The sequence below is a fragment of the Aspergillus foveolatus genome (assembly GCF_047715535.1).
Source record: "Aspergillus foveolatus strain CBS 279.81 unplaced genomic scaffold BDW70scaffold_26, whole genome shotgun sequence".
Taxonomy (NCBI): Eukaryota; Fungi; Ascomycota; class Eurotiomycetes; order Eurotiales; family Aspergillaceae; genus Aspergillus; species Aspergillus foveolatus.
This window is the reverse complement of record NW_027396090.1, coordinates 155383-179375: the sequence shown is the minus strand read 5'-3', so window position 1 is coordinate 179375 and position 23993 is coordinate 155383. Positions and strand designations below refer to the sequence as shown.

Sequence of the window (23993 nt, the reverse complement as noted above, 5' to 3'; positions counted from 1 at the left end):
CAATATCGTACATGCCTGTGATGGATCTCTGGCTTGGCAGCCGAGCATCGTAGCTCACAACACCAATAGCTGCAGCATGACGAGCTGCTCCGGGGGCTGCGCTCTTTGATCACTGGCGTATATCCTCTGGACATGACCCGATTTTGCTTCTCTGACGGTCAAGGGGCGCGACGACCACCACAGCTTGCCGCCGAGCCATGCTCTCCGCATTCACTGCTCGGCCTCTCGTCGAGCTCAAACCGCGAGACAAATCGCGGATCGAATCAGTCCTCGCATACGGCGATCGGGTCCTCGTCGGATTGAATAACGGAAATTTACGGGTCTACCGCGTTAACGAAGTCGAAGTCGAAGCTGAACACGATGCGGATCCTCCTCCCACCCAGAACAACGGCAACGGCCATGACGCAGGTTACGGTGGAAGTCGGCCGCCCACACAAAATGGGAACGGGGATAACGGCACGAATAACCCGGTAGCAAAGGCGAAACGTACGGATCTACTCCGTGAATTGGAGAAGTTTTCTAGGTACAAGATTGAGCAACTGGCGATAATCAAGGAGGCGAAGCTCCTGGTCTCCTTGTCGGGCGGATACGTCTCCATTCACGATTTGCAAACCTACGAACTCCAGGAACAGCTTACACGAACCAAAGGTGCTGTAGCTTTCGCCGTGACGTCAAATATCGTCAATGATCCTGAGACAGGTGTTCCGTCGATTGTATCGCGACTTGCGGTGGCGGTCAAGAGAAAGATACTGCTGTGGTCGTGGAGAGACATGGAACTCGAGAATGATACCGCAGAATTAACACTAGTCAGTGGTATAAAGACACTTACGTGGGTTTCTGGTACGAGGCTGGTGGCCGGACTAAGCTCGAATTTTGTGCTGGTGGACATCGAGACGAAAACTGTTACGGATTTGGTTGGCCCAGGGAGCATCGGCGGTCTTGGGGGCCAGGAAACAGGGCGACTTGCGGGTGTCGGAGTCGCTAGTATGAGTTACATTGGAATAGGCGGTTCTGCGCCGAAACCGCTGGCCACGCGGCTGAGCGAGGGACAGATATTGTTGGCCAAGGACATTAACACGCAGTTTACTGATATCGATGGAAATTCGCTGGGTCGACGACAAATTCCCTGGAGCAGCGCGCCGGCCGATATTGGGTATTCGTATCCATTCTTACTTGCCCTGCATGATTCTATGAAGGGGATCTTAGAGGTTCGGAATCCGGAGACTCTGTCGCTGCTTCAGTCTATTTCTTTGCCTTCCGCAAACACCATGCATATTGCTCAACCTACCATAAGCCTCGCGCATGCCGGCAAGGGGTTCTTAGTAGCGAGTGACCGGATCATATGGAGGATGGAGGCTCTCGGATACGACAGCCAGATTGACTCGCTTGTGGAGAAAGGCTATCTTGACGAAGCTATTAGTCTTGCGGGTATGCTCGAAGATGCGCTTCTCAAGAACAAAGAAGGCCGAATACGAGAAATCAAACTCGAAAAGGCCGAGGGACTGTTCAGGCTACGAAGGTACCTCGAATCGATGGAGCTCTTTACAGAGGTCTCTGCCCCCCCTGAGACCGTCATTCGACTGTACCCTAGGATTATCGCGGGCGATCTCACGTCTCTAAGCGAAGAAGATGAATTGGAAGGGAGCATGACAGAGAGCCAGTCTAAACTTCCTGATAATCAAGCTCAGGCTGAAGGAAACGGCTCAGAAGAGGCAACCCCCATCAAAGCTCTAAATCATACGCCGTCAATGATGTCTTTTCTTCGGAGCCGAGATGAAGGGAGCGGAAGCGACTCAGGCAGCGTCCGTGGAAAGCCGGAAGAGGCACGTCCTGAAAAGCCTCTAACCGGGAAAGATCTCAAGCTTGCAGTTCGTGAGCTACAGGCATATCTCGCTGACGTTCGAAGGCGATTCCAGCGGTTTCTGAACCCTGATGGATCACTCAAGCTTGATCCGCAAACACATGCAGCAAAGGACGAATATACGGATTCTGTGATGAAGTTACTCGACGTAGGCGAGGATGACGAAGAGTGCGACCTTGGCGAGAAGCTTCGCGAGAAAGCAAGACTTGTTGATACAACCCTCTTCAGAGTATACATGTACGCCACACCTTCTCTGGCAGGCTCGCTCTTCCGCATTGCCAACTTCTGCGACCCAGAGGTGGTCATGGAGAAACTCGAAGAGACAGGCCGGCATAACGATCTCATTGACTTTCTGTACGGAAAGAAGATGCACCGCCAGGCTCTTGAGCTTCTCAGGAAATTTGGCCAGTCTGAATCAGAAGAAGAAACAGCGCCGCAGCTTCATGGACCCAAGAGGATGGTCGTGTATTTGCAGCATCTACCCCCGGAGCACATTGACCTTATACTTGAATTCTCCCAGTGGCCCATCCGGGAGGACCCTGACCTTGGCATGGAAATCTTCCTTACAGATACGGAGAATGCGGAGACGCTGCCTAGGCAAAAAGTACTTGATTTTCTTCAGGGAATTGACGAAAAGCTGGCTGTTCGTTATCTTGAGCATGTTATTGGAGAATTGAATGACTTGACGCCGGATTTGCATCAAAGGCTGGCTGTTTTGTATCTGAACCGGTTACAGAAACACCAAGGCAGTAAGGATGGGTTTTCAAGCGAGGATGAATACAAATTGTGGCGGGAGAAGCTCATCACGATGCTGAAAACGAGCGACCAGTATTCGCCGTCTAAAATTCTGGCTCGTCTGGATCGTGATGGTAGGTCTACCCACCGCATACGTGAATATTCGCTAACTGGCTATAGACCCAGAGTTCTTCGAAGCTCGCGCCATCCTCTTTAGCAAAATGGGCCAGCACAGGCAGGCACTGGAAATTTACGTATTCAAACTAGAGGATTATGTCAAAGCAGAAGAGTACGATAGATCTTCAATAATGTGGACAACATGTTAACGTCAAACAGATATTGCAACCACCTCCACAGAACAGAAGATACCCCGACGCCGAGTGGACCAGCTGCTGAGTATTCCGCGCTGGCCCCCTCAGACGATGAGCCCTCCATCTACCACACACTGTTGTCATTGTACTTAACCCCGCCTCACGGGTATAAGCCACAATATGCTCCAGCTCTTGATATTCTTGCCAGGCACGGATCTCGACTACCCGCCAATTCTGCATTAGACTTGATCCCTGAATCTCTTCCGGTCCATGAACTCGAATTTTACTTCAAAGGCCGCATGCGCGCAGCAAACACGATTTTGAATGAAAGCCGGATCACGGCAAACTTGCTCAAGGTCCAAACTATTAGAACACGCGCGGAGCTGCTAGTCGGTGAGGGAACGGATGGAAGATCGTCAAGGTCAAGGCATGTCACCATTACCGAAGAACGGGTGTGCAGCGTCTGTCATAAAAGGATTGGCGGTAGTGTTATAAATGTATTTCCTGAGTAAGTTCTGTTCTGCCCTTTCCTTCCTCGGCGGTTGCTCACGCGTTCGCAGTAATACTGTTGTACATCTAGGCTGTGCAAGTCGCATGTCCTCGACTTCGTGATTGTATCGTCTCGTTAGATAGATTCCAGCTTCTTGATATGTGGGTATGATCGCTAATTCATTTGAGAGCGTGTTTGTTATTTTGCCTGCTGTTTTCAAATTCACATAGGACTTGGTGTGATATGGCGGGTCTTTCGTTCTTGATACCCAGGATAGTGAGACTAGCCAAGGATTCACTATTTCTTCTTCTTCGAATACCTCCCACTGGCTTGGTGTATCTACTCCCACGTAGCAGCAGGCGGCTCATGCATCGTCATCAACCACTTCCTCTCCGTAATTCTCTTCCTCCTTGGCTTCCTTCTCTGACAATTGGCGGCCTTGGGCTTCAGCAATCTTCTTGTCCACCTCCATACGTTCGGTCAGAAACAAATTGATGTCATTCTGCAGCGCGGGAACGAGATTTCGAAGCTCTGAGAGATAGGCGACTTTGACTTTCATGTTTTCCTCTGAGGGGCTTGGTGCGGGTGAGTTGATGGTGTGCTCGAACGTGCGGTTCAGCTGAGGTGAGGTGTACTGGGCCTGGAGCCGATTCGACTGAGATGAGGAAGTCGATGCCATGCTGAATATCTGCTAGCCTGTTGTTCTTGAAGCTGCTTTTGAGGAGGGAAAAAGAGGAAAGAGGGAGAAATTGATGGCGGGGCGAGCTAGCAACGGGAGTCGTCCAATGTTGCAAAGCAGATAAACGATCGACAGGAATACCTAACGATCGCCTGGCTGGCTGGTCTTCTAGGCTACTGCGTTAACCTCTTTGGAATAGATTCGAATCATCAGATCCAAACAGTCAACATGACAATGTCTGCATAGTGAAGAATGAACTCCTTGCTGTCTTGATTACATACTCAGGCCTGAACCTCCACCTGCACTGCCCGCTGCTGGAAATGCTGCGCTCCCCCGTCACCGTTTCCCCAGAGCGCTCAGCCTCTCGACCACCGCTCCCTCGTTCCTCTTTTGACTTCGATGACGACCAAGACCGTCCAGGCTCCTCCGGAAGTGATGCCTCATCGGTGATCTCAAATGCGACCGCCTTCCAAACCACCCCTCATCGCCGCGACCGCGACCGCGACCGCGAACCGGATCCCTCCTACTCCCCTCGTACTGTTCTTCGGACACCACCCGCCCACACATCCGCCGCAGCCTCAGCCTCAGCGCAAGGCCCAGGGCATCCCCCGACTTCATTCATGCCGCATCATGATTCTACGAGCAGAAAGCCGTCTGGACGAGCCCACCCGTCGGACCTGCACAAGCGCTCGCGACACCACTCGCAGGGGTTCTTCGAGCCGTCCCTACCCACGGCTTCGTCGTCTGACGCGACGCTCTCAGCGTCCAGGATAGCAGCTCAAGCTGCTATGCAAAGCCAGGGTCAGCATTCGTCTTCTACGATCCCTCAGATTCCCCCGAAACGGGCTGTGCAGGGACATGGTTCAGACAACGGGTCAGGGTCGGTATCACCACCTCCCCCGATTCCAGCTTTTCAGCCGCAGAGACCCGGGTCTGCGGGCTCGCCATATCAGAATTCGAATGCCACTACCGGAGGGCATGGTGTAGGACAGGCTGCGGCGACGACGGCTGCCAACCATGTCTTTCCACGGCTACCGCCGCCGGGAGTGGAGGCACATCCTAATGAGCGAGAACATAAGAAGGGTGAGAAGGAGAAGTCGAAAATGAAGCTTTTTTCGAAGCCGAAGCATATTGGCATCAGTCGTGATAAGGACTTTAAGGACAGGGGACTCCCGTCACCGAACAAAATCTCCGGGTTAACACGGATAGTCAGTGCGTCTGCAACGAATCTTGCAGATATCTATCCGTCGAATAACTCGTCTATGTATAGCCTATCGAACGCATCGGCGAGCACTGTTGTGCCGGCTGATAAGCCTTCGGTACCTGAGAAAGAGAAAGACAAGGAAAAGGACAAAGAAAAAGACAAGGAAAAGGCCCACCGGCATCATCATTTCTTGTCGCGGCAGAAGCTGAAGCTGAAGGATTTGAAAGATAAAGATGATCATTACAACCTGCCGCTCTCATCTGCGGCGAGTAACTCCAGGCCGTCAGATCCTAATGCTCCGCAGTCACTATACTCTTTCACTCCGGCTTCCCCGAGTGCTACTACTACTTCTTTCAGCAAGTCTGTAGGCGGGTTGGACCTATTACATGGTGGGCGAGCGCTCCGCGACAAGAAGAAGGAAGAGAAGACGCTTGCGGAGGAACAGCCGGAATGGTTGGCAAATTCGACGGTCGCTGGGGCAGCTACTGCAGGGTTTGCAGGGCCGTCATCATTAGGAAGTACTGGGGGCTTCCTCACTGAAGCTGTTGTACGGGAGACGTTACAAGGCTTTGGTCTTCACAATATGAGTCCTGAAGATGCATGGGACTTCTTAAAAGCAAAACTGTTGGTGATTTTCGACGGCGAAGATGTGCGCATTGCAATTGAGGATCTGAACAAATTAGTGATCATCCATATTCAGCGCTGCGTGCAGAGGCGTACGCCGACAGCTATAGTCGACGATCTTCGTGGGCTTCTGGAAGCTGGCTTTGCCACCTTGAACCATACCCTGAACGGCGTACCAGATGATAAGCTGGTGCCCCATCTCGTGCAGATCTGGATGCTAGTATTCGGCACTATTCTCCCCTTCATTCAAGCCGTCTTTCTACCCCTAGATCTTGAATTTAAAGGCTGTGGCTCCGTCATGAACATACGAGAAGCAAAGAACTTCTGGAGCCTCGCGCTAGATGGGGAATATCCCGGCTGCGAGCTCGAAGTCCGCAACCTCGTTCTTATCGCCTTCCGCGACATGGTCATCATCAACCGCTACGATAACCTCAAAGCCACCTTCTCCCGCTTGAGCCTTGACAGCATCAAGCTCGGCAACTCCGCCCTTAGCGTCACAACGAAAAGCAGTAATAATAGCAATAACGGCCGCCCTACGACCTCTGCATCCTTCGACGGCGGGTTCGGCAGCTACAGTTCGCAATCATCTACCTTCTTAAATACAGCCGGCAGCTTCTCTTCGGAATCCCCAGGATACAACCGCAGTCGTGCTACCTCCAACACCTCCTCGAACCCTGACCAATACATCTTCCAATCCTTCTCCTCCCCTTCTCAACGGCCCACGATTATCCACCGCGCAAACAACGCATCAGATACATCTCACGTCATCACAGAGACAGTCGGCCGCATGCTCCAGTGCATGAGTGTCCTCGCAAGCGTGCAGACAAACGATACTGCGCAGGAACGAATCGAGACACTCAGCAAAGATCTCAAGCATAACTGGCTGGGACGGGGCCGGACAGGAAGGGATAGACGAGGTTTTGTGGGGACGAAGATTCGCCCGCCGATCGTTGCGCAGGCGAGCGATGACTCTACAACTGGTTCTAATATGGATGAGTTGTGTTCCAAGGGATTGCAGCAGGAGTTGAGTGTGTTGTGATGTGAAGATATCGATATCTTCTCTTCGTAGATTGGTTTACTCTATAGTACTTCGTCGTTTGTCTGGTACAAAGCGAGGATTATGTGTCTCAGCGCGGACTTTTATCTATCCTCTTATCTCCATTTATTGTTCTGGGTTGGTGCAATGGGTTCCTGGGTTTTGGATTGAGTTCTGCTGGCGTTTAATAGGGCTACATAGGAGCGAATACTACAAAAATCAACTGAATCGAGTGTCAAAAGCATTCATATCTGCTCTCCCTGTTCGAGCTAGTGACCAAGTTCCAGAAACCACCTCACCGGCAGCCCTAAGTCCAACCTACTCTGTGTCCGTACCCATCCACAGATCAAATAAGCCAGTCCTACACCCCCAGATGTCAATGTCGTCCGGGTTTCCAGACCATGATAACGCCAAAGACTCCAGCTAAATCTTCCCACGGCATCCAAATAAACGAAACGAAATACACCATAAGAACGAAGATAAACTCCTAGATAGAATGCAGGCAGGTAGAATCTCTTCGCTTCGATCTACGCCCTGTTATCACCAGTCCCTACAGCTATTTCATGAGCAGATATAGCAGCGTTCTTGCTCAACTCCTTGAACTTCTTCTGCAGCGCGGCAATAGGATACTTCTCCCCGCCGTCGCTCTGAATCGCCTCCACGATACGATGCCACTTTTCCTGCTCGAATTTGTCCTCAATCTCCTTTTTCAATCGGAGAAGACGTGCTCCCTGCGGCCAGTTAGGACTAATGTCGGCAATAAGGATATCCTTATCCGGGGTGTGCTGTGATTTAGGGTAACCAGACATACATCTTCGATCGTGATTCCCACAAAATTCGCCTTCATAGTACTCCAGCGTAATCTAAGTGTCGTACTACCGACCTTGATCCCCGTTTTCTCAGTGAAAAGCCTGTTGATCTGCGTCCATGGCTGCTTCTCCTCGTCGCGCAGGTGTAGGATCATACGGTCCATTTCACTTGCTGTTGCAAGGCTGGTTGGGATGGGGGGAAGAGTTGCCCGGGCTGGTGTTCCCCCTTCCGGTGTATCAGCGCCATTTCCGGCGACAATTTCGGCACCCTTCTTGGATTTCTTAGAAGGCGTTTTGGGGAAGGCGGGCTTGCCAGTGCGCTTGCCGAGTTTAGGGGTCCTTTTCTTCGTCATCGACGCTGGCGAGGCGCTGATGTTCTGAAAGGTATTTGTTAACTCCGCTTTGTGTTTGTGCTGTAGCGGATATGGTTATGTGGCTTACATTATCCTCATCTTCTGCTTCGATGCCGGATATGGACTGCTCATCCCCGTTGTCGTTTGCTTCATTCATGGCTGCATTGGCAACCTCCTGTCTGTGGTCGGTGCGGATATTAATGGGGGTGAACTCGATGGAATGAGTGGAGAGTTCTGTATTGATGTTGAAGTTCATGCTTGAGGTGATGAGGAAGCTGATATCTTGTCGTGGACGTGAATAGATTAGTTTCGACTAAGGTATGAGAAGCTTGAGAGTTGGGTAAAGACGAACGAATGGATGCAGAAACCCAGGCTTGACTGACTACGTGCTTGAATGAGAAATCAGGGAAATAGATGTGAATGATTAGATGAAGGAGGTCACAGCTTGGTGTGAGGGCTAGAGATGCACTTGAGTTGGTGCAGGAAGACGAAGGAGCAGTGATGTAGGAGGGTGGAAGGATGGGAAGTGAATGATTTCTCACTTAGAGAAGAGGAAGAGTACACCATGAAGTCAAGAAGTGTTGTTCCCAGTTGAGATAACCGCTGGGAAGAGCGAGAAGATTTCCTTTGTGTTGTTGATATCAAGCATCGCCAGGAGCTGCTTCTTGAGAATGCCGCTTATGTTTACGAGATAAAGAGATAAACGTAGTTTAATGGTACACTCAGACTCTGGTACATACTCCACGGATTTGGCAACGTTGAAGCTCTACTGAACTCCATTTGCATGTCATGATTGTCATTCAGTTCCAGATCCCTAAGACGAAGGCATTGCTAGTAGGCTGAGGCTGACAGGAACTAACCATAATAGCAGGGGTCCGGCCCCGGTCACAAAGACTATTGCGTTAATTTTACAATACAGCTCTCTGGCCATGGAACTACGCTGCACTACTATCAGCTTGCTCCATGTCTTGGGAAACATACCCTAAAGACTCTGGGTGAGTGTAGCGCGGTACTAACGCCCTAATAATGCTCTATACTCCAACCAGCATGATTAGCACTGGCAGCCGGAACGGACTGGAGCATATGCTGATGGTGAATTGGCAAAGCATGAAAGCTTGCTTGCTTCTTCGTATACAGTTTGCTGTTTGATGATTCGATTCTCGACTAAGAAAGTGAAGCGGCATCCTTCAGCTCTCGCCCAAGTTGCGACTCATTAATCGCACGATAGATTCGGATGCTCGGTTGTTGTGTCACATGGTTGAAGATAATCACTGATCCTCATCTCAATCAAAGATTAAGCTGCTCAATTGGGCTTCTGAGGTCAGTGGGACTGACCGTTGAGACGATAGATTTGTCCGAGCCAACACACATCGTGACCTAAATATCCCACTTGGTAGTTACACTAGAGGGCTCGGCAGCGCTCAGTCCATAGACTGACAAGAAAGCATTGGGAAGAAGTACCTGCACTAACCCTGAGAACTGACAACTTTGCATGCAAACCGGGCAACGTCATTCGCCCGCTGTGCTCCATCATCCTTAGCTGCAGTTTCTTCTGGGAACTTCGCGATCAGCGATTCGTGTAACAAGATTCCAGATTTTCGGACGGTCTCTCAAGTCTCAGTCCCGGGTATCTCTCCGGTTTCGTTCCCTCAATCGGGTGCCCGTGGTTTTGCTAGTCGTCTTGGGCAACATGCTTGCAGCGGGACTGGAAAGAAAAGCCCGTAGGTGATCAGCTACTTCGCAACAACAGTTGACCGTTATCGACTTAACGAGTGGCCCAGGGCTTAGCGAGTACTTCTTCTCACGGATGGCGTTGTAGGAAAACTCGCCGGGGTACCGTAAAATTTATCGTGAACTGTGCGTTGCATGGGCGTGAGTTCGGGCCCTTGCTTAGCTAGAAGCCTGGTCAGTTCTCAATAGGGCAAGAAGGCAAGAAGATGCCCAAAGGCGGATATTTCGGGGGGTCACCACACCTCATATAAATTTTCTGGGGTAAGCCTGTCTATAAGCCTGGTGTTATAGCCAAGTGCGCGCCTGTTTGCTTATTAGAAGCGACCAGTTTGGTGGGAGACGAAGCTGATAAGGCTACCAGAGCACCTATAAGCCGCCTTGCCCAGGCTGACGATCGTCTCAGTAAAACGTAGGGAGAAGGGCAGACATGCGTCGCGGGGCGGAGTTTGTGCTGCAGGAAGAGGCGACTTCGAGATCACATTGCCTACCAACGGCTTACGGTTTTGTACCAGCAGCCTCACCCAGGCATCGCCAGGCAGCTACCGGCTGTTCCTTTACATATTCTCAGCCCATCGGGCTTCCGCTGGTCAGCTGCCTAGTTTGGCTTACAGACTGACTCTTAAATATCGTCTTTCTGCGCCTTGTGGACTGCTTTTATTTAAATCCTTTTGTATTTATCGCCCCGGCCATGCTTTCCTACAAGAAACTAGGCTAACACACCGCCAAAACGAGAAGCTTCACTCTTCCAGCCATTAGTCCGGACCACGTAATACCTGAAGCAAGGAAAGTTGATGCTCGTGAATATTTGAGGTGTGTCAATCCGGTTTGTCTTTCTGTTCAGTTCTGAGGCCTTTCATCGTCTTCCCTCTTCTTATCCGCAGGAGCTCTTGGTCCCCACTCCACTTGGCCTCAGCTCTAAGAATCCTTTCAACTTTTTGCCTGCGTTGTTCTCTCTATACGCTCGTCAACCCATGCTATAAATTGCCTATGATGTCCGCCGATGCTGATACTCCTGCTTTTGCCTCAGAGAGTCCCCAGTCTACTCTTCTAGGACCTGAAGCGCAACTAGATCCAAGCGCGAGCCTATCTTCAACTCCGCTCCCGGAAGCTCCACAGCGGGTCCAGTACCCAGTGTCCCAGCGCGCCAAAAACTATGGCTGACACAACCAATTCCACAACTACGGCCACGGCCGACACCAAGCATGACGCCGATCAGGCCGCTGATAACAATGCCGTCAAAGTCGACACGAAGCCCGCGGTCTCCGTCCCAGAGAGTAATGCGAAGAAGACTGTTTGCAAGAAGCACACCGGGAAGGAAAAAGAACCCAGCTCGCGGGACCGCGAGCCGAAGAAGTCACGGAAGGCAGCGAAGAATTCGTCAATAGTCACGCCCAGCGATGATAGCTCCTCCGATGCAAGCTCGTCTTCAGAGAGCACGAACATCAGCGGATCTAGTTCAGAAGATGATGACGATTCCTCGGCGGTTTCAGAATCGGAAATCGACCGGCATTCCCGGCGCAGGGTTACAAGGACTAAGACGAAGCAAAGCTTGAAGCGCAATAAGAAGAAAAAGAAGCTCAGGTCACGCTACGATGATGCTACAGAAAATGGGTCTGATACAGAGGAGACAGAGCAGGGCGATTCTTTCGATGAGAAGCAACTCCGGAAATTTGTTTCCAAACTCAAAGCCAAGAAGGCCAGGATGCTTAACCCTGTGGATGATTCTTCCGAGGATCAACAATTCGACGATGGTGATACCGAATTGATCGATATGTCGCTGGCCCTGGCCAAGGAGAAGCTGAGGTCGAAAGACGGGACTGGGAAACGTGCCAAACTGCGCGGGAGGCGGAATCTGCTTGGTGATGCCCTAGGTGATGCTCAGAAAAATTATTCCCAAAAAGGCTTGCAGAAAAAGTTAGCGAGAAAGGCTGGTTCAAAAATGGCCTTTAAGAGGGTTGATCAATGTGCGTGCCATCTTCCTTTGCTGATTAGGGTCGAAAATACTAACCCTCCAACTCCTGAGCAGTATGGGACAACACAATACATAAGTACAAGTTGACTGAAACTGTTAACGATCCCGACGCCAATGAGTGGGACCAGTACCTTTTTACTGTGCGCCGCAAGTTCGATTGGGAAGGCAAGTACATGGAAACTGTGGTGGACCTCAAGAGCAAGCACCTCCGCGAAGCGTTGGGCAAGGTAATGGACGGTGTGAAGGGTGTCAGCTTGGTACAAGATACCGCTGTTGTGGACCCCAACATGCTCTTTCTCTATCTTGAGGAAACCAGGGACTACATGAAGGAGCTCAAGCAGCTGGCCAAGACTGAGAAGAAGAAGAAAGCTCGAAAGATAGCGGCTCTCAAAGCGCGCCAATTGAAGGTGCTTGTTAAATATCTGGACACAGACTATGCCGAGACGAAGAAGACACTGTATCCATTGTTGGAGGCGAATACCATAACCTTCGACCTGCTGTGGGCGTTGTTCAAGCCAAATACCATTGCCTATGCGCCCACATATGGTAATCAGGACGAGCCTCGCGCGTTCAAGGTTGAGTATGCCGTCAAGGAGTCATCCTTTATGAAAGGTCAGTGGTACAGCATCGAAGGCCGTTATCTTGAGTATGACGGCAAGACATTCGGCATGGGAACGATGGAAGCGGTTGTGGAATCCTTCAAAGGAGCTCGCAAGATCACCAGTTTAGGATGTTACCCGCTCAAATATCACCGTGACGCCGACGATGTAAGGACGAAGCTCATCGAACGGGGTAAAAAATTCGTTTCCCTGAAGGGCATGAATTACCGCTTCCATAAAGGCATGGCGTTCTACAAGAAAAAGCGCACCGTCATCAAAGTTAACATTAACGGACGGATCATGATTGACCCTGCAATACACCGTCGCATCAACCCCAACTATCCCATCAGCACCGTCCGTCCCAACGATCCTGACTTATTAGACGGTTCCGATGACGAGACTGACGGCGGTTGCTGTTGCGTGTCAGGTTCTGAGTCAAATCAGTCAAACACCCAACACCAGGACTCAGATACGCCCAAGACAAGGCTCAAATTCGTCCGAAATAAGCAGGGCAAACCCCAACTTGTTCGAGTAGAGGTAGACGAGAACGGCAACGAAGTCGAGAAAGAGGTTTTGGACGAAGTTTCTGACAACTCCGAGCGAGAATTCACAGAGGAAGAACTCCTCATTGCAAGTCCAGTCGTCCTAGGGTTCGCCTTCAGCGAGAAACTCTGGCTGGAATTCAGCGTTTCCGGAGTTAGTGATATTCAATGGAGCGAGGACGCCTTCGACTCTCTTGTCCTCCCAGGCAACCAAAAGTCCATCGTCAAAGCCCTGGTTGAGTCCCACACCTTTTGCGCCGCCCAGAACATCGATGACGTGATCCAAGGCAAAGGACGAGGTCTCGTCGCCGTCCTCCACGGACCCCCAGGCACAGGAAAAACCCTTACAGCAGAAGGCATTGCCGAGCTCCTCAAGCGACCCCTATACATGGTGAGCGCAGGTGAGCTAGGCACCGATTCAAGAACACTAGAAGGGGAGTTGAACAAGATTCTGGATATCGCTCATTCATGGGGTGCCGTGCTCCTCCTCGATGAAGCAGATATCTTCTTAGAGAAACGCACAATCCAGGATATCCACCGCAACGCCCTTGTCAGCATCTTCCTCCGTCTCCTTGAATATTTCCAGGGAATCCTCTTTCTGACAACGAACCGGGTGGAAACGTTCGACGACGCCTTCCAATCCCGCATTCACGTTGCACTGCGCTACGGCGACCTCACTACCAAGGCGAAGCGCAGCGTGTGGAAGATGTTTTTGCAGAGGGTGCAGGCGGTCGAGGGCGTACAGAGCGCCGACTTCACGGATAAGGACTTTGACATGCTATCGCGCCATAATCTCAATGGACGGCAGGTAAGCTGACCATTTCCTTCGCTTCTTGTTCTTTTCAAGCTGTTTACTAACTGAATAATCATAGATAAAAAACTCCGTGCGTACAGCGCAAGCCCTCGCAGTCAACGAAGGGAATCCGTTATCCATGGCGCACATCAAGCGTGTTCTCGAGGTTGCCGAAACCTTTGACCACGACTTGCGTGGTGGCTCGGGTTACATGGATGCTATGCGAAGTTACACTTAGTTTCCACGATCGCCTTCACTGATTCCATTACATTTCCGTCTCGTTGCTCATTCCCGATTTCAGGGTTCTGGATTTGCTGCGCGTCTCTGAATACGTCTATGTCTAAACAACTAGGAGGTCACGTCACTCCCCTTTTGATCCCCGTCGTTCGTTATTGGTTATTGGAGTCCTCGCATCATGTGCTGGAAGTGAATTGGACAAGCAGACGAGGGAAGGGTTTGTCGATGTCGCATTGGACGAAGGAACGAATGATGACTTATGACTGACTAGTACTACAAATATCTGGGCTTGGAGAATGGTTTCGCTTCTCTGATTTGGACTATATTTTGCGCGGGAATGATTAAAGTCTATCTAGCTATACCGTAATTCAAATGTTGCTGCACCCAGGCCATGTTCAAACCTTCTGCCTTTCTTACTACCTTTCTTAAAACATTTGGCACTTTTAAGGCTCCTATCACCAGAATATAAGATCTCCAGATTATACAATACAAGAAATTAAAATTTATCATAAGTCGTAATTACGATTTTGATTTATATTTTGTGATAAGAAATACATGTCATATCTCCCGTCACCGTTCCCGTGAAGAGAGTACTCCATCAGCAGCGCGTTCTTCCAATGTAATACAAGTCGATAAAGTGAGGTGATGGGGCAGATGGGGTGACAGGACTTTTATACAGGGAGGAACGCTGCTGCAATACTTTCAAGCGTAAATCATTTAAGGGTTGGCCTTAACGAAGTCAATACCCTTCTGGATGTTCTTCTTCAGGTCAACGAGACAGGCGTCAAGGAGCTTCTGCTCGAAATCGTTGACCTCGCCAACGGGGTTGATCTTCTCAACACCGTTGGGGCCAAGCTCAACCTTGGAGGCGAAGAAGTTGACGCCCTGGTCCTTGTAGAGAGGGCTCTCGACGAAAGTGGGCTCAACGACACCCTTCTCGCCCTGCGCAGCGCGGAGAAGGGACTCGGCGAAGCGAGCACCAGCCATGGCCATGGAGAGAGTGGCGGAGCCAGCACCGTCCTTAGCCTTGACAACCTCGTCACCACCAAACTGGATGCGGTGGACAAGCTCTTCGCGGGTCTTGCCATCAATGTTGGGGTGGTTGGACTGGGAAAGCAGGGGAACGATGGTCACGCCAGAGTGTCCACCGACAACGGGAACGGCCTCCTTAGAGGGGTCGGTACCCTGGACCTGAGAGATGAAGCGGGAAGCGCGGACGACATCAAGGGTGGTGACACCGAAGAGGCGCTTGGGGTTGTAGACGCCAGCGGCCTTGAAGACCTCAGAGACGATGGGGACGGTGGAGTTGACCTGGAAGAATCAGCACGAGTTCCATGTCTCCGAGTTCCAATTTGCATACAGGGTTAGAAATGACGAGGATGTTAGCCTCGGGGGAAGCCTTGGCAGCGGCCTTAGCAAGGTCGCGGACAATGGAAGCGTTGGTGTTGAAGAGGTCTGTCATCAAAAGATCAGTGCCTATTCGTAGATATTTGTTCACTGTCATCCTCCTTACCGTCACGGGTCATGCCGGGCTTACGGGGAACACCGGCAGGGATGAGGACGATCTCGGAGCCCTTGAGGGCATCGGCAAGGCCGCTCTCAGTAGGCTCGTAGCCCTTAACGGAGCTGTTAGTGTTGATGTGGCTGATATCAGCAGCGACACCTGAAATGAGTCTCTAAATTAGCCCAATTGTTCAAAAAGAGCAGCTTGGTCGAGCTGTGACGAACCAGGTCCACCGCGGATATCGTAGAGAGCAAGCTCGGAGACACGGGGGTTAAGCTTGAGGAGCAGGGACAGAGGCTGGCCAATGCCGCCACCGGCACCGAGGACAGCAACCTTGGAGGCCTAGATGTCACGCAAATGATCAGTGTGCTATTATAAACATGGCTTCGATCTTACAAGAGCAAGAGCGGAAGCACGAGCTGCGACCGAGTCCACGCACCTGGCTAGCAGAGGCCGAGAAGGCCCGCTTCTGGAGGAAACCGAAAGATTGGCGAGCAGCGAACATGATATCTGGCGCCTAAAGACAAGACGTGGTATATCAATGGAAGATACAAAGACGGGGGAAGACAGAGAGGAGAGAAAAGATGAGGAAGAAAGCCGTCGACAGACGAGACGTGCCGGTTGCCCGGTGAAGTTTCGGTTTAAATCAGTCCCGTTCCGGTCACATGGCAACGGAACAGCCAGCTAAGCTCGTTGAGCAACTGAAGCTACAAGGCATGGTACTTCTTGAGAGCTTTTGTTTTATTATGAAGTTGTGGGCCAATTGGACTATGTCGAATACAGAACAATCCTGGCATTTTCGCCAATGCGCAATAATAGAAAGCTACCTAGGTAACATTGAAACCCAAAACCCAATGAACGCCGGCGCTAGTGAAACTGTCAAGCCAGCCGACATCCGCCAGTACAAGCAAATGCTGTACTTACAATTGAGTTAAAAGTAAGATAATATTAGCACAGACTATCTCAAGAAGCGCAATACTGCCCAGCAGAATAAGAGAAAGAGTACCACTCCTGCCCAAAAAATCCATTTGTCCTGCTTCGCTCGTCGTTCCACTTTTCGAATCGTCTCTCCACTCACTCCTAGGGTATTCGCAACACTGTAGAGGCGACGCTGTGTGCCCTTTAATACTTCTCGCTGCTGTCCAAGATCAGCAAGTACCGCACGGCCTCGGTCAAGGAATTCGTCGATTTGAGAGCTTGTATTTGACAAGAATGATTGCTCCCTTAGCGCATGCGCTTCCCGGGTATAGTCTGAACCTCCGAACCCGGACCCCGATCGTGACGATGAAGGTGCGAAAGGTGAAACGTGAGCCGTTGAAGGTTGCGCATAAGGGTTCTCAGGGGTGGCTGCGTGATGCGGACGGCGGCCGAGAAGCTCATGGCGGTTCGTTACAGATTGCTAGTGACAGGTGATGTATTAGCTACATCCGACGGCTGTCCATACTAGAAGCACTTACGGCATCCTCCCTCTCCTTCCGTAATTGATCAAAATGTTGTCGGTATTCTTGTAGCTCTGCCCGGAAATTCTTTACTCGTTCAAACGCCTTCTCCTGCTTTTCTGGTATCAATTCCCGCTTCGACAATGCTGAGTAGTCATCAATCGTTCGCGATAGGGACGCTAAGGACGCTGCAATCTGTCCTGATGCAAAGTCAGAAGCTATCGGTGATTGTAGGCACGGTCGGACTCGAACTGGCTACTGATACCAAGCGTAAATTTACCTTGTAATGCTGCAGGAGTTGTCGCAGGGGATTGTGCAAATGTGTCTAGGTCACGGCGTATAGCAGATGACTGCTTCAGAGCGGAGTTGAACAGTGAATTCTACAAGGAAAAATATCACTCTCAGTCAAGAATATCAAATAGATTTTAGGGGAGCTCCATACCATCTTCTGGTTTGTTCTCAGCAAGTTCCCGGTATAACGGAGGATATACGTAGTAGTCGCGAGGTGGCGGACGCACGCTGAGGTTCCAATTCAAACCGCCGCGAAAACACTAGATTCAGTGTATTGGACGTTTTATCAGTAAGGCTAGCAAGTTCCAAATCAATTGTTTCCGCAAGTTTTCTTTGTTGTTATCGGTGATGCCACATGTTATCCTTGGTTAGGTATTAGACAACTGGCCACCGCCTTTAAACGAAGCCTGATTTATGGTGGTTACGCGTGACGCTTCTGCGAATGCGTTCGACCAGATAGATATATGCGCAAAACTACAAATATACTTGAGAGCTCAAAGATCAAACTCTCATATCAAAATATCATCCAAATTCGCCAATTAGTTCCCCTCGCATTTTTGCATCAGCTCTACTCAATAATACGCTGAAGAGAACTTCGATCGAGTGCCGGATCTTCTGAAAGCAGAATTATATTTGTTATTATCCCAGAATCATTTCGAAACTGCATCAAGACGCCCATGCTTAGAAAATTACCCCCTTCAACAGCCGGCAACCTCTGGTATAAAAACTAACAAAAGAAAACTCATGAACCCTCACTTAGTGCTTGGGAGGGTATTTGTTCTGGAGAAGCCATCTTAAGATAAATTTGATTAGCAACAGAAACTCCAGTGAGCGACGGGCGAGGAGGAACGTACTTGCTAACAAAGTAATCGACAGCACCGAAGGCTCCCACAGCTCCTGTCCACAGTCCAACAAGCTCCCACGACAGCTTTCCCTGCGTGTGCTTCTTGTAGGCGCCCAATCCGAGGCCCGCACCAACTATAACCAGAAGAGCGGCGTTTCCAATGAACACAGGATTGCCTCCGTTCTCTCGAGCGCGCTGGGATTTAGCTTTCGCCTTGTTCTTAGCCTGCTCCTTCCTCTCGCGGGCCTCTTCCGACTCCTCTTCCTCGCGCTCTATCCGCTCAGCCTGGGTAGTGGTCTTTACTTCCCTCTGCAGGAAGTCGGAGTCAACCGATTGCACATGTGGGCCGTCGACATCGATCAGGGACGCTGTGCTGTCACCTTCGTCTCTATAAACGTGGTTGATGTCCGGAGCGCGACTATTATTGAAACAGAACAAGTCAGTCAATGTTAAGTCTGGCGTTTGGTTTGAGTCGTCCAGTGTCTCGACTTACGCCTGCGTTAAATGTCAACAACGTTGAATAATCAGGTGGTCAAATCCGCGTGACGTACCTCTTCGGGGGATTGTTTGGGACCCTTTGCGGCAGCTTCAGCGTAGCTCATTATGTCGGTTGTAGAATGTTAAAGTCGCAAAAGGTGAGTTAGGTATAGAAGTTATGGAACACGAGACTCGGGGAAATAGAAATGCTGGATCAAAAGCTCAAGACCATGCGTCATGGGACTATATAACTGACAGGGTTCGATGATGTCATCCTGCCAAGGAAGCGCACCACTTCGCGAGATGTTCCGGGCATTATGTCTTAAGGAGACGGGATGCGTACGACTTGGAACCGCTGTCATTAATTCAATTCGTTTGTTCCTTACCGGAAATTTCAGCGCGTGTTGCTTTCCGCAGTAAATAGCATTTGGCAGACATTGCCATTGACACTTGCTAGTTGTTTTTAAGACGAGTCCATCTTCGCTGGGAACTACTCTTGAGCTTAATGTATACATCACCGTTTCGTCGCTTTGCGTCGATAACATACGGCAAGACAAGAATCAGGTGGGCTACTATACGCGAGCTTGCGAACGACAAACCAAAGAAGTTCTAATCTACATTCTTAGTATATTACACAGAGGATATTTCTATAATACAAATGATCCGGACGGCATTATGTCGTTATCACGAAGCTGTTTTCGTAGTTCCCTTCGGTTTATGTAACGTCTTGGATTCGGTATCAGAGTCGCCGAAAATCTCAAGCGCGCTATCCTCCTTAGCAGAAACAGCGATATCTGGTGGAACCGACGCTGTATCCCATTCGAATATGTGCTTCTTGGACTCCGCGTCCCATCGATGTCGCGGGACCAGGCACGAAATTCGCTTCCAAAGCCGGAACATGAATCGTCTTGTAATATTGTGAGGGCGACCACTCTTATACGCAGCAAATGTTTCCCCTTTTGGTGGTCCATCAGTCAAAACTGTCTGGATCATCGCACCCTTGGAATCGAGGTCACTCGCATCTGCAGGCGAAGCAATGTGTTTCTTTGACCTGCGCTTCGGCGGGCTCCATGGAATATCCCCCGACATTAGACCCTCCAACACCTTCAGCTGGGAGTCAGGTAAGGGAGGCAGCAGAGCTTCAAGGACCATTTTATACCACCTTCGACGATAATGTGCTCCGCGCTTTAATGGCATCCTTCTGCCCCAAGCATTTTTCATGTCACTAGGCGGTTTGTCGCCCTTGATAGGGATAGTACGATCACTTATTTGCGAAACATACGCGTTATTGATTTGCGATCTCAGCAGATCTGTAGCGACTCGCGGGGCCACCCATTTCTTTTCGAACTGGTCCGCGGCGGCGATAAGGGCGTTGACATCGTCCGAATTCACGGCGCCATGATCTTGAAGTAGTTTGTTCAGCAACTCAGCCCTCCGTCTCCCACTGCGTCCATAGGCGAATTTTAGCACTTTTTCTAGCGGTTTCGTGAATCCTTCGTTTGCCCGTCGAAGGACTGAGAGAGACTTTTTGGCTTCCTTGTAGTTTCTCATCATCCTTTCAATAAATATCTCGCGGCTTTTCGCATCGGCATGCCACCGACCGACTTCCCTGCGGGCCGTCTTTAATCTCTCGATGTCTTCATCATGTTTTTTTGGATCGACATGGTACCGGCGGAATCGTAGTATGACCTGCTCGTGGCAGGCTGATCGCGCGATGGGGTCGGGGAGATAGGAACATTCGCGCAGAAGGCCACGGAGGAGGTTCCGCCATTCTTCTCGTGAGTGTAGAACCAAGATTCGGGGTGCCATGAGTGGCTATTATGAATAATGCGTGCTGTCTTCAAAGTGCTTCGCTTGAATCGTCGTGGAGTAAGTAGGCTTGGCAAAGCAACGGTCCCGGCTGATAGCTGCGAGCCCGTAACGGAAAATTCGCCCGGAACGCGAAATTGGCGCCAAAACGCGATTTCCACCTTGCTGCACGTCTGCGATCCTTAAGCTTCGTCTCCCCTCTCGTCTGGATTTCTGCATAATTCTCGGGCGGAGTCGACGTCAGTTTTCGGAGGCGTACATGGTTTGTCGTTCTTGGTCATAAGTCTTGTCTTCTGGTCTGAATGGTTTTGTCTGTCATCCTCTTTCCTCGGTCAATAGATACGCGCCACTGTCGCGAATTAAGTCCAGCATCCGGCCGCTGGGCGGGATCATCAAGGTGCAATTTCCCCACGCATGCCATTTGCTCTCTTGTCGGTCTATTTTCTCTACTTCGATGTTACCTTACCCATATATTTTGCCATATTTGATGTATGCTAAACAGGCCATGCTATTGGTTTTCGGGTGATACCGTCAAGTCCGCTAATCCTCAGGCAGCGTCCTAACCTCCATATGAGCCTGCTAGAGTCCGGTTGGGGCTTTCAACGATGACTACCAGCAATCACCATCAACAACGTCCAAGTCTCTCTATGTCCTATTCACAAGGTAGTATTGGGTCGGCGAATGGCATGTCCTTCTCACAATCCCAAATGAGCTCACTCAACGCTTCACAGTCTGTGGCTTCTACACCGCGCGCTACACCACCCCCGAAGAGCTCTCAACAGTCGGCCATGTCCTTCAATTACTCCAACGGTCTTCCGAACGGCACGAGGGCTAGTTTCAGTGGGTTTGAGGATATGAACGGCTATGGGACAATGATTTACCACGAGGAATTCAAGCCTCAGATCTACAGGGTTGGTCTTTCCCTAACGCTGTTGGATTTTCATTGTTTTGCTGTGCAGACTCTGATGTTGTATGGCTCATAGGCTGTTTATTCCAATGTTTCGGTGTATGAAATGGAGGTGAATGGAGTCGCAGTTATGAAGCGACGCTCTGATGGTTGGTTGAATGCTACCCAAATTTTAAAAGTTGCTGGTGTGGTCAAGGCACGGAGGACAAAGACTCTAGAGAAGGAAATCGCGGCTGGTGAGCATGAGAAGGTTCAGGGCGGCTATGGTAAATATCAGGGGACGTGGGTGAATTACCAAAGGGGTGTGGAGCTATGTCGCGAATACCACGTTGAAGAGTTGCTACGGCCCTTATTGGAATATGACATGAACCCTAACGGCACGGCGGCTTCTGGTCAGGACAGTTTGGATACTCCAACAAAGGAGCAGGCAATGGCGGCACAAAGGAAACGGCTTTATAGCGGAATGGAAAACCGGAGCATGTCTCAACCTCAGCAGGGGACGTTCTTTCAAAACATATCTCGCACCGCAGCGACCGCAGTCAATGCCATGAGCAAGGCTCGTTTCGAGTCTCCTGCGGCAAGAGGCGGCGACAGCAGACGGCTGAGTGTCATACGGAAACCGTTACAACAGATGGGCAGTCAAGATGCTCAGCCCGCCTTTGGGAGCCAACAAAGCTTATATAGTGCCGCTTCTGACAGTGGCTTCGCGAGCAATATTCCAATAAATGGTCGATATGCACCGCAAGATGCTATGAGCTTCGAACAGGAAGAACCTATGGAGCCGCCCCGCAAGCGCATCCGTTCATCGCAGGCGTTCAGTCTTCCCATTGACGGCACATCCGTGTCGATGAGTGAACCCACACCTACGGAGCCAAATGATTCGTTTTACCAAGACATGGAGCCCTTGCATCATATTGCCGATGAAGGCAGACATGGTCTCGATCCTCTTCCACCAGCCACCACTCCTGAAAGATTCCAGAAAATGAAGCTGATCATGACCTTGTTTTTGGATAAAACAACGAAAGATTTCTCAACCCACCCGGCATTAATTCAGCTGTCAGGCGAGGACTTGGAAGTTCCACTTGACGAGTATCGAAATAATGCTTTACATTGGGCGGCTATGCTTGCTCGTATGCCACTTGTGTATGCGCTTGTCAAAAAAGGCGTCAACATTGCCCGGCTTAATGGGGCAGGTGAAACAGCATTACAGAAAGCTGTCGGCACACGGAACAATCTTGACTACAGGAGCTTCCCGCGATTGCTACAAGTCTTGGCTCCGACTATTGACATGGTTGACCGAAGTGGGCGAACAATATTGCATCATATCGCAGTTATGGCGGCTACTGGACACGGTGGTCATGTGTCTGCAAAACACTACCTTGAGGCGCTGCTCGAATTTATAGTTCGCCATGGCGGTACCTCATTGAACCAACAGACATCAAATGGCACTGCAAGCCAACCGGGAACGCCGCTTTCTAATGAGGTCATTACCTTAGGTCGGTTCATCTCAGAAATTGTCAACCTTCGGGATGATCAAGGAGATACAGCACTTAATCTAGCGGGGCGTGCACGCTCTGTTCTTGTCCCACAACTTTTGGAGGTGGGCGCGGATCCTCACATTCCTAATCACACCGGTCTTCGACCGGCGGACTATGGTGTTGGCGTGGATATGGTAGATGGTAGCTCTCAATCAGCCGGGAGTCGAAGCGACACCTTTCTCGCTCAGTTGGCAAAGACAAGGAAAGAAATCCTGGAAGGTATGCTCAACGTCAATTCCACATAAATCCACCCACTGACTTCGCCTCAGCAACAACGGCTCAAGTCACGGCTATTGTTCAGGAGACATTAGGAACATTCGACAAAGAGCTGGCCGCTAGCTTGACGAGCAAGCAAGAGAAGTTTGATCGCTGGCATGCCAAGATCCGAGAGTCGGCGAAGGCACGACAAATCGAGCAGAAGCAATTGGATGAAATAAAACGCAGGTCTATCGACCGGACGGAAACAAGCAGACGGCTGAAAAACTTGGAGAAGTCATCAACGGACCTTCTGGAGGCCCACAAAGAAATTCTCACGGATCTCGTTGACACATCAAAACCAGTACCACTCGGTGATGCTGATCAGGAATCCGGATTCGAGATCGCTGAGTTCGAGGCCCTCTTTCCAGAGACGTTCGATCCCGCGTCTGGATTTTCTGAAGCGCAGATTGCCTACCTTCGCAAGCTACCGTCCGCTGAGATCCTTGAACAAAGAGTTAGTTGCTATCGGGTGTTCAATAAGGAGACTCTAGACGAGATCGATGCTCTTAGGTCCAAGAATGTGGTGCTCGGCCAGAATTACCGCCGGATGGTAATGGCCTGCACAGGCTGGTCGGCCGAACAGGTGGATGAAGCTGCTGAAGGCTTAACGCAATGCGTTAAGGAGCTTAACGATAACCCAGTCCCGGAAGATGAGGCCATTGAAATCTTGATGAGAGACCGTGGCCAGGACTGGTGATATTTCTGTACTTTCAGTGAGACGTAATAGGACAAACTCACATAAGGTCTGCATAGGCAGACTCCTACGACCACCTGTGAGCGTTCTGTTTGAATCGTGTGTCTGGTCCAGCTGACCGTTTTTGCATTATGTTCATGTATATAAGTTGGTATTTACTGGATACCCTACGGCACTTACGAATCCTAATAGTGATGTCTGGCTTATTGAAACGAATTTTTGTTACTTTCCAACATCGAAGCAGAGCATGAGAAAG

General features: G+C 50.4%; 10 protein-coding genes across 10 annotated transcripts; 5 read left to right on the top strand and 5 right to left on the bottom strand.

Annotated features, from left to right (window-relative positions):
• Positions 1-21: 21 nt before the first annotated feature.
• Positions 22-3640, top strand: BDW70DRAFT_55598 (putative vacuolar morphogenesis protein AvaB). The gene is made up of 4 exons (XM_073744275.1): positions 22-2730; positions 2777-2885; positions 2933-3415; positions 3468-3640. Exons 1-4 carry the CDS (start codon positions 198-200, stop codon positions 3517-3519), a joined length of 3177 nt encoding a protein of 1058 aa, XP_073595677.1. The 5' UTR covers positions 22-197; the 3' UTR covers positions 3520-3640.
• A 121-nt stretch (positions 3641-3761) lies between these two features.
• Positions 3762-4076, bottom strand: BDW70DRAFT_160290 (uncharacterized protein; the record flags this gene model as incomplete). Its single annotated transcript, XM_073740816.1, has 1 exon — positions 3762-4076. The coding sequence occupies one exon, from the start codon at positions 4074-4076 to the stop codon at positions 3762-3764; it is 315 nt and encodes a 104-aa protein (XP_073595676.1).
• Positions 4077-4305: 229 nt separating this feature from the next.
• On the top strand, positions 4306-7178 carry BDW70DRAFT_136838 (uncharacterized protein). The gene has a single exon (XM_073736941.1). The coding sequence runs from the start codon at positions 4397-4399 to the stop codon at positions 6941-6943; it is 2547 nt and encodes an 848-aa protein (XP_073595675.1). The 5' UTR covers positions 4306-4396; the 3' UTR covers positions 6944-7178.
• Positions 7179-7467: 289 nt separating this feature from the next.
• On the bottom strand, positions 7468-8358 carry BDW70DRAFT_160288 (uncharacterized protein; the record flags this gene model as incomplete). The annotated part of the gene is made up of 3 exons (XM_073740815.1): positions 7468-7671; positions 7752-8126; positions 8191-8358. The coding sequence occupies 3 exons, from the start codon at positions 8356-8358 to the stop codon at positions 7468-7470; spliced, it is 747 nt and encodes a 248-aa protein (XP_073595674.1).
• Positions 8359-10408: 2050 nt separating this feature from the next.
• BDW70DRAFT_136837 (ATP-binding protein) lies at positions 10409-14454 on the top strand. The gene is made up of 5 exons (XM_073736940.1): positions 10409-10503; positions 10569-10643; positions 10861-11797; positions 11860-13754; positions 13819-14454. The coding sequence occupies exons 3-5, from the start codon at positions 10987-10989 to the stop codon at positions 13975-13977; spliced, it is 2865 nt and encodes a 954-aa protein (XP_073595673.1). The 5' UTR covers positions 10409-10503; positions 10569-10643; positions 10861-10986; the 3' UTR covers positions 13978-14454.
• A 24-nt stretch (positions 14455-14478) lies between these two features.
• On the bottom strand, positions 14479-16141 carry BDW70DRAFT_136835 (malate dehydrogenase). Its single transcript, XM_073736939.1, has 5 exons — positions 15920-16141; positions 15705-15822; positions 15490-15639; positions 15337-15431; positions 14479-15287 (listed from the first exon to the last, which is right to left on the bottom strand). The coding sequence occupies exons 1-5, from the start codon at positions 15983-15985 to the stop codon at positions 14694-14696; spliced, it is 1023 nt and encodes a 340-aa protein (XP_073595672.1). The 5' UTR covers positions 15986-16141; the 3' UTR covers positions 14479-14693.
• Positions 16142-16262: 121 nt separating this feature from the next.
• BDW70DRAFT_136834 (golgi SNAP receptor complex member 2 family protein) lies at positions 16263-17571 on the bottom strand. The gene is made up of 4 exons (XM_073736938.1): positions 17362-17571; positions 17200-17299; positions 16938-17119; positions 16263-16879 (listed from the first exon to the last, which is right to left on the bottom strand). The coding sequence occupies exons 1-4, from the start codon at positions 17362-17364 to the stop codon at positions 16439-16441; spliced, it is 726 nt and encodes a 241-aa protein (XP_073595671.1). The 5' UTR covers positions 17365-17571; the 3' UTR covers positions 16263-16438.
• Positions 17572-17680: 109 nt separating this feature from the next.
• BDW70DRAFT_136832 (uncharacterized protein) lies at positions 17681-18728 on the top strand. Its single transcript, XM_073736937.1, has 4 exons — positions 17681-17981; positions 18043-18492; positions 18535-18558; positions 18605-18728. Exons 1-3 carry the CDS (start codon positions 17955-17957, stop codon positions 18556-18558), a joined length of 501 nt encoding a protein of 166 aa, XP_073595670.1. The 5' UTR covers positions 17681-17954; the 3' UTR covers positions 18605-18728.
• Positions 18729-19215: 487 nt separating this feature from the next.
• BDW70DRAFT_150536 (uncharacterized protein) lies at positions 19216-20340 on the bottom strand (the record flags this gene model as incomplete). The annotated part of the gene is made up of 2 exons (XM_073739170.1): positions 19216-20063; positions 20133-20340. 2 exons carry the CDS (start codon positions 20338-20340, stop codon positions 19216-19218), a joined length of 1056 nt encoding a protein of 351 aa, XP_073595669.1.
• Positions 20341-20643: 303 nt separating this feature from the next.
• Positions 20644-23772, top strand: BDW70DRAFT_55493 (putative APSES transcription factor (MbpA)). Its single transcript, XM_073744274.1, has 3 exons — positions 20644-21251; positions 21324-23004; positions 23055-23772. Exons 1-3 carry the CDS (start codon positions 20946-20948, stop codon positions 23738-23740), a joined length of 2673 nt encoding a protein of 890 aa, XP_073595668.1. The 5' UTR covers positions 20644-20945; the 3' UTR covers positions 23741-23772.
• The last annotated feature ends 221 nt before the right edge of the window (positions 23773-23993 follow it).